The sequence below is a fragment of the Heterocephalus glaber genome, unplaced genomic scaffold (genome assembly GCF_053883595.1).
Source record: "Heterocephalus glaber isolate CG9 unplaced genomic scaffold, H.glaber_assembly_v1.0 deba00001461, whole genome shotgun sequence".
Taxonomy (NCBI): domain Eukaryota; kingdom Metazoa; phylum Chordata; class Mammalia; order Rodentia; family Bathyergidae; genus Heterocephalus; species Heterocephalus glaber.
Genome location: NW_028258308.1, coordinates 28,719,857 through 28,732,270, shown reverse-complemented (window position 1 = coordinate 28,732,270; position 12,414 = coordinate 28,719,857). Strand labels below are relative to the sequence as shown.

Here is a 12,414-nt window from a genome sequence, read left to right as displayed (position 1 = left end):
CCTTGGTGGGGAAAATGTGACCTGTGTTTTCATAAAATATGAAAGGATGAAACAAATAATGAAATAATCCAGACCAGCTTCATTTCTCATAAAATGAAGTCCAACACACCAGCTCTATAGACAATTTCAGCACCTAGAGAAGCTGCTTTTAAATCATGTTGCTGTAATACCACTCTGTGCCAAGAAAAACACAAGGCTGCGAAAGCTATGATCCTGCTCTTGATCATTAATTTCAACAGCTGTTTGCTTTAACTTTTCTTAAAAGTGAGAAGGGCATGGGTATTGTTTTCCCAAGTATTCCTGGCAGGGACTCTGATGAATAACAGAAAAAGATTATTTATTCATTTTACAGTGAGATAAAACACTCGGACACCAGTGAAGTTTTAAATACAATGGGCCTGCTAGAGAGATATAATAGAACTGAAATTGAGAGAGAGAGAAAGAGAGATTGATCTTGGTACCTGCTCTTTCAGCATCTTAGATAACACTGTTCTGGAAACAAAAGAAGCTGGATCAGAATGTAAAAATATACAACTGCTTCAGCCATTATAGTCTAATGATAAGGGCAATTTATATTCTCATAAATGAATAAGTACTCAGAAATCTGTTCTCCAAACAAGAGGGCAGGGAAGAAATTGCTGGCACATGTTTCCAAGAGATTACCACACAGGTCTTCTTGTCAAAATAACATCAAAGGAAGCTGTAAGCTTTAGTTGGTCCCATTTTCTCCCAAAGTCAACAACCTTGATACCCAAGAGCACTCACATTGGTAGATCTGTAGAAAGGTCTCCGAGAGCTTGTTTGTCATCAGTGGCTCAGGAAGATCTCGAAAATACTGCTTCAGCATGTCTGCCACGTCATAAGCAGACTGCCCTTCATAGCTGACACAATCCATGGCACTCTCGTTCATCTGGCGCAGAGCCTGGATCCGGGATTTGACGCCCGATTTTCTGAAGAGCCCGACCTTTTGGAAAGAAAACATTAGGCGCTGGGATGGAAGAACATTTTCCCTAGGACAGTCCTAGGACAAGGAGCATGGAGCTGAGCTCGCACAATGTCATGGGACCCACAGACAGCGGCCTCACCTGGTCCAGACAGTGGTTGCGGAGGTAGCGCATAGCCTGCTGGATGCTCTGAGGCAAGGGCTGTCCTGTGCGCTGCACAATGACCGTCAGAGGGACCCCGAACACACTTCGGTCCTTGTAGTCCGGAACTTTGATCCTTTTCATGAACTTGGGCACAGCCCTGTTTAAAGAATACGGTGGTGGGAGATGTGTTTATTTGACAGTCTATACTTGCCCTTCTCTGCAGGTAAGCCCTAGTTTCTGCTAAAACAGCAATTACATTTAAATGGCATAAAGTGACCGATTCAGTTTCTTGGCCGTACCAGCCACGTTTCGAGGACTCAGTGGCCATTTGTAGCCAGTAGGTACTGCACTGGACTGTGCAATTACAGAATCTCCCCACCATCACTGACAAGTTCTGTTCTAGCTCTTCTACGTATTAGTGTTGTGAGGCCCAGTCACGTTTCCTTGGCTGGGCATTGTCCTTTTACTGTTGGCCTTGGAAACTGGAGGCTGTATTCTGAAGGGACCTGATGGGCTTCCTCACAAAGTGGTACAAGTAAGAATAGAAGCAGAAAACATGTAAGACTCCAATTAGGTACTTTTGGTAGAGTTTGAAAAAACAAGATTCAAGGAAGTTGGGGTAAAAGATTCAGGTAATGGTGCATGAGAAAACAGCTAATACATGACTTTGGTCTAATATATTAAGACCCAAGTCTACAGCCGAACAGTGAAGGACCCTGCTGATGATCCCAGAGAATATAGAATCTTCAGGTTTCTAAGGGAGCAAGGAAACGGAACAATGGGGGTTTTGTGAGCTTACTCCAGGCTCCTTGGAGTTCTAAAACCAGCTCCACCCCCAGCAGTGAAGCAGCAGGAAGCTCATGTCATACATTTAAGGCTGTCAAGCAGACATCTGAGCTCTACAGATGACCCTTCTGGGTGAGACAAGAAAGGGCAAGGGCAAACAAGAAAGAAACTTAGGGCAGAATTTTCCCCTACAACATGAGTCCCACAATGTCAGGCTTTTACATTTGGTTTTGACTCGCTGGAAAAACTGACCAGAACTCAAGAAGTATTATGGACTTTAAGATTCTTGAGGGTTTGGTGGGAAGGGTGCGGGGAGCTCTTTAGAAAGGAGAATCTAAAATATGCAATTTTAAATAGCCACAAGGGAAAATATTACCCCAAAGCACAAAGGAACACTGCAGAAGACCGACCGCTTGCCGCCTTGATTTTTGAGTACTTCCCACCAGTCAGGACAGAGTACCGTTTATAGCTCTAGGAAAGGTAAAGCTAAAGAGCACAGCCAAATTTGTATTTCCATACAGTTAAGTGTATGGTACTATGGCTAGAAGTGTGCATAATACTTACTTTGTTGGGGCAGAAAAGCCTGGCTGCGGAATGTGGAAAGAACACATTATGCTCCCCACCGAGAATCTGAAGCATGTGAGGATAAACTGGTCAATACCTATTTCTGTCATTCAGAACAGACAACTTCTGTATTTGGTGAGGCTCTCATAATAACTGCCTTTGCACAGAGGTGCTTTGATGCTGCAGCTCTGCTCACTGAGCATCTCGAGGAGGGAGGAGTGGAGACAGCAAGATCAGCTGCCTGGCTCTGCAGACTCTCAAGCAACTTTGGTCTGTTACAAAGAACTCTCTTGAAATAGGCTGCTTCTCTGTTTTTCATAACAACTGGATAACAAACACGCCCATGAGTGAAAAGACTCAAGGACATCCAGCTGACATTGAAAAATGCACTGAGATGTCAATCGAGAGGCAATTCTTGGCTTTGCACAAAGAGGAGAAAAATGAGTATGTACACAGATTTGAGCACACTCAGCCCATCCAGCCTAATAGGCTGTGTCCCACATTGTCACACACAGGGCTGGATTTTGAAAAGTAATTCTGAAGAAGTCATCCAGTAAATTTCACCTGTATTTATATATTTGTCTATAATACTTTACAGTGCATTTCTTAAATGAATCTCTTTGATGGAAAAAATACTAAACACTTTTGTATATGTAGATTTTTGAGTGATCCTTCAAATGTTCATATCAAAAATGATTTCAAATGGCCAGGTAATGGACATCAAGCATTTCAAGGATGATCGCATGATATCTTAACATTTTTCTTTCTTTCCTTTCATAAATATGATCTGATATTATATACATATTTACCTATTATGGGTTATTTCTACTACTGGAAAGGAGGTGCCTGTACCATCTGATATGAGAATACATTTTCAACACCATCAACAGGCAACCTGTCATTCCAAGAGAAGATAACTCAATCTAAGCACCTTGCTAATTCCCTAAAATCCCACCAGCTTCCGCATTACTGAATGCTGCCTAAGAATGCAGACTGCATGAAGACTGTTGACTAGATATTAATAAAGGACACAACTGTCATATTCTTAAGTGTTGAGATGGCCTCAAGGAGCTGACCAAATATATCATTCACAGAGACACTTTACCAAGAAGTTCAAGCTCTTACCAGCTAAAACCATGCTTGTTAGAAGGTGTGTATTTTTCCAGCAAGGCCGTCAACTTCAGGAGTGAATATTTTTGCAGTAGGTTCATCTGGGCCACAGATTGGCAATTAATCTGCAGAGATACAGAGTTTAGGCTCGGCCGATGAAAACTCTGGAAACTGTGCCATCTCACTCTGTGTCTGGAAGAGAACAGGGCAAAGGGAGTGAGCACAGGAGCTTTTGAACAGTAAATGCAAAATCGGCCATGGGCTGCTTGCTGGCATCTTAGGGAGTGAGAGGTCTCAATTGCCATGCCAGTCCTGTTATCCCCCTGTGGTAAAATGTACAGTCATCCCTAGGTATTAACAGGGGTGGGAAGTTGCTTCCAGGACTCTCTGGGATGGCCACATCCACAGATGCTCACGGCCCTTGTAGAAGATGGCATGTTTGCATAGAACCTATCCTATGTGGATCCTCCTGTTGTTGATGTACTGGGGATTGAGCCCAAGGCCTCTGCACTGAGCTACATCTCCAACCTTTTTTATTTTCAATTTTTGAGACAGGGTCTTGCTAAGTCACTGAACTGCCCAGGCTGGGATCAAACTTGTGACCCTCTTGCCTCAGCCTGCCAGAATGCTGGGATTACAGCCATGTACCACCATGCCTGGCTCCTCTTGTTCAGTTTAAATCATCTCTAGATTACTTATAATATCTAAGACCCTGTAAATGCTTTGTAATTAGTTATCGTATTGTACTATTTAGGGAATAATGGTAAAAAAAAATTGAATAAATGTTCAGCACAGACACAATTTGTTTTCCCAAATATTTTTGATCTATAGTTGATTGAAACTATAGATGCAGAGTGAACCTGTGGATAAGGAGGGCTGGCTGGACTTCACACAAAATATGCCATTCAACCATTTTTATCTACACAGTTCCATGGCATTAAATTCACTCACACTGTTGTGACCAGTGATGTCGTCACTGATGATGACCACTCTCCACCTCCATTTATTAAATCTTACCCAACAGAGTCAGTACCCACTAAATACTACCCCTTCTTTCTGAATGCTGGGGTCTCCCGGTGTGACATCTTCCTTAGGAATCACACGGCTGTGAATGCCAGCGTCCATTCCATGTCCTCCCGCAGAGCCAGAGGAAGCAATACCATTCTGCCTGCCGACCCCCCAGCCCAGAGGAGGAGGAGCGTGGCTCTCACCTGTTGCACCTGGTCAGGGAGGCCCCCACCCCAGAGTCCCTTCTCTCTGGAATGTCAGCAGGCTCTTCAGGCTCATTCAGGGAGTTGCCTGTGCTGTCCAGGTCACTGGGGGTGACTCGGTCATGGTCTCCATCCAAGTGTATCTGTTTCGGAGACGATGGACAAGGAGAGACAGAGTCCAAGGCTGAGTCGGAATCTCCCTCATCTGAAAACTTCTCAGACCACTGGTTGACTATGCGCTGCATCCCCTTCACATGGTAGAGGATGTCATCCAGCTCAGGGAAAATGTCCTCATTCTCCAGGTCAGCCAGGTCACCCGAGCTGGAGTAGAGGATGGAGCCTGGCACATTGTCATAGATACTCAGGCGGCTGCTCATGGAGCTGGAGGAGTTGTGTCTCTTAAGTTCCTTAGGGTTGTCATTGCTGTTTTCTCTCCTTAGGCTGATGTGGCTGGGGCCATGGAAGCTTCCAGTCCTCCAGTTCACAGAGCTGTTATTCCCCATGGGACAGAAGCTGCTGCTGGAGAGGGCCTTGGGGAAGGTGCCAGGCTTGTGATCTTCAGGGATGTAGAACACCATGTCTTCCGGGTACCTCTCCTGGTTCTTAAAGTTGTGCTCCATCACACTGTTAAATGCAGCCTGACTGAAAGGATCAAAACCCTCAAGGTACATGCCCACCCGCTTGTTGCATGCGCTGAGGCTGCGAGTCCTGGTGACGGGGCTGGGTGTGCTGACTGCACTGCTGGTTTCTGACTGGCTGCTGCTGCTGCTGGTCTGTGTGGAGTTGGATACGCTTCTCTTTCGTACCATGGGGATGTTGATGTGGTTGCCATTAAGAGCTGAGATCTCCACGCAGTTCAGCTGCTTCAGCTTCTCCTCGTCAATCCCTTCTTGCAGAATGGGGCTGCTGATGACGAGCCCCAGCTTGGAGGGTGCTTTGTGTTTGCTGTGGTGGGAGCCCTTGAGCTTCAGGCTCTCCATCCGTTTCAGCAGGCTCCGGGTCTTGGACTTGGCGCTCTTCTCATGGCCTTTCATGGTAAAGTTGAAGCTGGACAGTTCTTTGGGAGAGGGCAGGCTGCAGAAAGAGTCGTCGTTGCCTGTAAAGTGGCTGGAGGAGCAGACGCTGATGACAGAGTTAGTCCGGGGTGTTGCAGCTTCCCCACTGTGGGGCACATGGGTGGGGACACTGCTAGTGCTACTCAGGCTTCGGACAGAAGACACCTCCTGGTGCTCGCTAAGGTCAGTCAGCATGCTCTCATTGCTCATGGCATTCTTCAGGTGGGAATCATCTGGGGACCCTGGGATTGGGTCCTGCTTTGGAGAAAAGACGTCAAATTCTTCAAGCCGGGACCACCTCTTACTGTCCCTCTGGAAAGTCCATTTGCCACTTATTGCACAAGGCTCATCTTCATCTGAATCCTCACTCTGCAAAGACATAACAGAGCCATTCATACACTGGGACTGGTGGGCAGCAGGGGCCAAGGGACTTGCTGAGGGCTAGGAGACTGCTCTAAAGAAGTCACCAATTATCAATTCTCCCCTTCTTTCTTACTTTTTGTTAAAGTAACAACGATGAATTTAAAGAGTCTAAGAGGAGAAAATCTGGTGAGGTGTTATAAGCTAATTCAGGTATTTTATGAAAACTCTGAGAGCTATAGGGTGTTCTTTAGTTTTTCACAGAGGAAACCTCAGAGATTTGTGAAAATTCCAGGCATGCAAAATATTTTGGACTGGAGTCAGCAACTGTGGGACTCTCTCTGGACCAACTTCAGTTTTGCTATCCATTGATAGTATGTGTTTATATTCCTCTTTGCAATTAAAAAGGTAGTTTTCAAACAGTAAGAAGACTGGCAACTTAGAGATTTAATCATCTCCCAAATCTCAAGATTTTATACTAAATTAATGGAGCAAGCCAGATGAGCCATCAGATGCCCCAGGCCAACACAGTGTCACCTCTTATTTGTTCTTTTTCTCCCCCACCCCACCTGGGCTTATGTCACCACTATCCCTGCATTTTGTACCTCAGGCAGGCTCCTGGCAATCTGACAAGGCTTCACAAATAGCCAGTCCGACAGCACGGGACATTTGTAAACACTAAGAACATCTTTCATGATTGCGCCTGATTTACTTGTAGGACTCAGGAACTTGCTGTCACAGGCTGTTGCATCCTGCCCTTTCAGGTGGGATATCAAAAGGCACAATCCAATATGATAGTATCTTTGCACCAGGGCAGAAAATATCATATAGCCCAAGTTTCACAGGACAGTGAGTAGAGAGCATTAAACAGTGATTTGGAGACTTTTCTGCACACCTCAGTGGATGCTAAGGTCACAGTTCATTTGTTTAAAAAGTTTCACTTCCCAAGGAGGCAACTTATTGCATGTCAAGGACTCTAGGATAATTAAAATGTGTGCTCCAAACCCTCAGAAATATGTTCTTTGACAAACTTATTCCTGTTTACTCTAATCTGTGACACTAACTCCCAGTGCTACCCCCACCTTTTCTCTTAAGATCTCATAAAAGAGCCTCACAACTCATACACAGAAGAAAATACCATCTAAATTCAGTTACTTCCACCACTGACTGAAATGTGTGGGGTTTCTTACCCTCTCCACATCCTCCCCCAATTCCTCTCCTCCCTTCAAATAGCTTATTATTATTCAATATCGCCTTTCATCTTGACAGCTTTGAAATGTAGTTACTGTTTTATTTGGGAAGACTGCAGAGTTCTTAAAGAATGTTAGCTTTACTTTCTCTAGCAAGCAGTGAGTGCGAAGATCTTCTGGGGTTCATTTAGCCTTATCCTTTATTACATAGTAGGCATCGAATTAATTAGAGAAAATAATAGATGATTTCTGCAGGTCAAAAGCAGTAGATAAAACAATCTATTGGCAGGCTACAACTCCTGGTTTCAACTACCTAAGACTTAGTCTTTGGTGAATTTGATTGGATTACAACATTGAAAAGGGAGATGCTTTGGGAACAAAAAAATAAGAGTTTGGGAAGCAAAACCCATCAGAAAATAAATAATCTTATTTATGATTTGCCTTTTATCCCCCCTCTAGCTTATCATATATTTTATATACTCACTCTTTTCCGATGAGGGCTAATTTCTAGCTTCATTACTGCACATTTGTTTAAAGTATTCAGACGCCTACAGAACAAAGAAATAACATTAGCAAAGAAAAGAAACCACTAATGGATAAATAAATACATTTTCCAAAGAAATAACATATTCAATAAGTTTTTTAACTCATTAACCTTAACAATTTAGATGAGCATTAGAACCTTCCTTTGTATTTCCTAAGATTTTCATTTAAATTTATTTTTTTACTATTATGCAGCAAAATGGTACACTGCAATGACACTTGTCAAGTGCCTTTAATTCTTCTAATAACTCCCAGGCTGAGCCAGTAGGTAACTGCAATTAGGAAGGCTCCATGGCAAGAAATAAGAGCCTACCATGTCACTTTTCACAGAAACAAGAATAGTGAGGAACGATGCAGAGATGTCAACCCCACAAACAGTGTACTTTATCTCACATCAAAATTTGAATAAAAACTATGATTTAGTTATCTCCAAATAATAATCTCAAGACAGCTTTTTAAAATTTTGGGTTTCTTGTACAGAGGGCAAGTTTGAGGCCTCTTAATACCCAGTGTTTTTATAACTTCCTGACAAGAAGAGAATAATGTTTAGCATAGGGATGGCAATAGTACAAATGATTATTTAAAAAATTTGTATTCTTTAATGTCAATGATCAAAAAATCTGACAGAACTCAAAAATAAGCACTTAGTCAAGATTCTTCTTTGGAGAAGGAATTATATTGAAACTTTGAATACCCTTGCCAAATAGTAATGTCAATTTAAAACTAGGGAAATAGCACTGGGGTGTAGCTCAGTTGTAGTGTTTGCCTAGCATGTACAAAATACTGGGTTTGATCCCCAGCACTGCAAACAAACAAACAAACAAACAAACATAAACTTAGGGAAATAATTTACTTTCATAAATGAAATGCTAAAAAACAAAAATCTTACAGGAAAAATAATGAAATAGTTAAGTAGACACCCTAAATACATACGACAAACTGGCCTCCAGGCTTTGATTCTTTCTATTATCTTCCAGGAGGCTAACACTTGAGTCTTCCTCAGACCAATCTTTAATATGTTCATTTGCTGCCTCATATGAATCTTCTCAGTAGTTTTCTAGTTTTCCTAAAATTTTAATTCTTACATTTTCATGGGATAAGAACATCTAATTCCCACATACTTAAATTGGTTGTGTATTCTCTTCAAGGCTTTATGTTCCTGATCCCATTCTTGCAATTTGTCTGACAACTTTGATGCACCAGGATAGAAAGTATTTCTGCCTGATTGATAAGCCTGCCTTTGATTTCATAGATTACGTTGAAGCATATTTATAAAATAAACAGATAAGGCAGATTGGCTCTGTTCAGGAAAATTCACTCTGTTGATGGGGAAGGAAGGAAAACAAATTGAGAAAAAGTCTGCAGACTTTAAAAATGAGTGAGTACAATGCCTGTCTCAAGGGGCATCAATTACTTAAATGACTTACACTCACAATGTTTTAGGTCTCAAATGTGTTCAAGATTTAAAAAATCTGGAATGTTTACAGTCAGAATGTTTAGGTCTGGGTTGCATTAATCAAATCTGTAATCAAATACTCACTTCACTTTATTTGGGCTTTAATGGTTGAATGGTGTTTATAACCAAATTTACTAGGCACAGAGGCCTATGGGGACTGGGGGAGGGAGTTCACTTCACAAACTCTAGATTTAAGTCAAATTAAAAAAACGACCCAGGAGGCCAGTTTTATAAAGGTCAACTTTATCTTTTTATGTTGGTAGTACCAGGCTAATGACACTGCAGTTCTGGACCACAGAGTTATTCCCTGGGGTTTCTGTGGTTTTTATTTGTCCCTTGGACCTACAAAAAAAATGCTTACTTGTAGGACCTTACAGAGTTGTTAGTTACTTAAAGAGAGATGATGCTGGCATTAAATAGTAGTTCTAGCTAGAAAATAAGTTGGTCTCAGAAGTACAGTGGAATAGTGATTACCAGAAGCTGGGAAGGGGAGAGAGGAAGAATGGAGGAGGGTTATAGGGGTTGTCTTAGAAGAAGGAAAAAGGAAAACAAACAATTTTCCAAGTAGGACATGACAAAGATCATTTCATTTCTTAAAGATCTTTTCTTATGAGCAAAACAAATGTTTTAAAAAATTATTGAATGGATAGAAGAATAAGTTCCAGAGTGGTTTATAACATGATAAGATGACTAGTTAACATAAATTTATGGAATATTTCAAAATAGCTAGTAGGAGGGACATTGAATGTTCCCAATACAAGAAATGATAAATATACGAGCTGATGGATATGCTATTTACCAGGATTTGATCATTACTTATTGTATGTATGTGTTAAAATATCACACTGTAGCCCATAAATATGTTCACTTATTTTATGTGAATTAAAATTAAAAAATAGTTCTAATCACTTCTCGGCCTTTTGGCTAAGATCAAGTGTGAAAAATAGTTCTAGCTAGATGAACTGGGGCTAGATGAAGTGGGCCTTCCCACTGAGCTACAACACCAGGCCTTTTTGTTTATTTTGAGCCAGGGTCTCCCCTAAATTTCCCAAGCAGGACTTGAACTTGCAATCTTCCTACCCTGGTCTCCCCCAAAACACGGGGATTACAGGCTTGCGCCACCATGCCCAGCTCAAGGCTGTCTGAAAACAGAGTGCACATCAAGGATGACAGTGTGGTTAGCTATTTTTCATTCTATAATTATCATTTCATGTTCATAATTCTTTGATGTGTTTATAGGAGTCAGTTTTAATTCCAAAAGAAAATAGCAATTTGGAATATTTCTGAAGCCATAAGAAGACAACATTTCACAAGAGGTAACCTAGTAGTCAGTCACAGTTCACATATCTGCATATGCTTCAAGACAAGCTGATCGGCCCTCCATATACTGAGAATAGCTCTCATAATCATGGCCTTATCACTGGGTCGGTCAGCAAATGACAATTTCTTCAAGGAAGAAATAAACACGTTATAGTGCAACTGAAATCCAATCTAGTAGCCTCATAATTATAATTTTTCCTGGTTTTTTTTTGTTTGTTTTTTGGTACTGGGGATTGAATCCAGAACCTCACAAATGCTAGGCAAGGGCTCTGCCATGGAGCTACACCCCCAGCCCCATAATTACAATTTATGGAGATTACCAAACTTTAAATTCTAAACAATATTATTGTTCTCCAAAAACCCCAATTACATCTACAAGTCTTCTGCCCTGAGTAGAAAATTTTAAGAGATTGGGTTCTTCCAGCTTTTTGATTAAAAGTTATATGGCTTGCAAATGTTATAGGAGTATAAATTTTTAACAAAACAGAACATTATTGTATTCACAAGGCTATTTCTACCATCCATGCCTAAAATATGGTCCAATACAAGGGAAGAGGAGTGGTGGGGAAAAGAAATCCCAAGATGCTATGCAGCTTTTAAAATAGTTTTCTGCAGCTACGGTAGGACACATCTTTTAAATCATCTTTTCAAAATAGTGCATCAAAGCAAAAGATAAGATTTCCACAAAAAGCTTTTCAATCCAGAGACAGTTTCACGGACCACAAGGTGAACTTTCAAACCGTACTACAGCTATATTATTTGCTGGCCCTGGAACGCTACAGGCTGAGAAGATATGTGGAAGAGGCAGGTCTAGCAAATGAGCTGAATATCACATAATCAGCAAAAGAAGTATCCCAGCTATGCTCTGGACAGCTCAGAACTTGTAACGCATTTCAAAGGAGGGCCCATGGCTCCCATCTTTTTCTACCTGAACATCTGTGCAGGCCTCTCAAAAGGGGAATCATTTCCATGCAGGCTTTTTATGCAACCATGTGGCTAAGGGCCTTTGGATTTCCCATTACAAACAAGTGGATGACTGTTTCTATGAATTCTCAAGAATTTCTTTTTGAAAAGGAAAATGCAATCGAATCTGAGCCTGACAGTTTGATTTTTAAAGCACCTGACATCCATCAGTGCGTTTCCTTCTCACAGCTCACCTGTGCTGTTATTCTACATACCAGAAAATCAAAGCCTAACCAGGAGATGTGGCAGTTTGGATTTCCACCAAAGGCCAGTTTCTTTTAGGCCTTCTTTTCACAAAAGATCTAGGAGGACAGATTGATTTTCTTCTACAGTAGGTGATTTCTCCAGTGCTACTTAGAGCCTATGTAAATTACAAAGTGCAGAGGATGCCCTTTCCTTCATAAAAAGAAAAGCACTTAAAAATTAAAAACTCCTAAAGCAACACACTGAGTGCCTATAGAAACACTTCATTCCTCATCAAGTTCCTTGAGAGAACAGTCGTTTAAGACAATTCTCTAAGGTGCCAGAAAAATAGTACTCAAAAATTGAATCATGGTTCTTGGGCCTGAAATGTTTCAGTGATACTTTTATGACCCAGAAATTCCTAAGCTGTTGATGCCACTCAGAAGCCCCACTCCCTAAATGGATTAAAATGTGTGAAATGGATGATCTGACACACAACCAAATATTTCTTAAGGTGTATTTTTTGAGTGACCTCATTCATATGCATCATCACCAGTGATGAATTGAAAATAAATTAATTCTGCT

The 12,414-nt window shown here is 41.4% G+C and overlaps 1 protein-coding gene across 5 annotated transcripts in view; it reads right to left on the bottom strand.

Moving 5' to 3' along the window:
* The window catches only part of Dlc1 (DLC1 Rho GTPase activating protein), a 404,145-nt gene that overhangs the window by 8,793 nt on the left and 382,938 nt on the right, over nt 1–12,414 (bottom strand). For all 5 annotated transcript variants that reach the window (XM_087217213.1, XM_021246665.2, XM_021246666.2 and 2 more), the window contains 5 exons: nt 7,849–7,912; nt 4,760–6,183; nt 3,564–3,740; nt 1,086–1,245; nt 766–964 (listed from right to left, as the gene is read on the bottom strand). In XM_087217213.1, the coding sequence (XP_087073339.1) occupies nt 766–964; nt 1,086–1,245; nt 3,564–3,740; nt 4,760–6,183; nt 7,849–7,912 (2,024 nt within the window). The remainder of the gene's footprint in view (nt 1–765; nt 965–1,085; nt 1,246–3,563; nt 3,741–4,759; nt 6,184–7,848; nt 7,913–12,414) is intronic.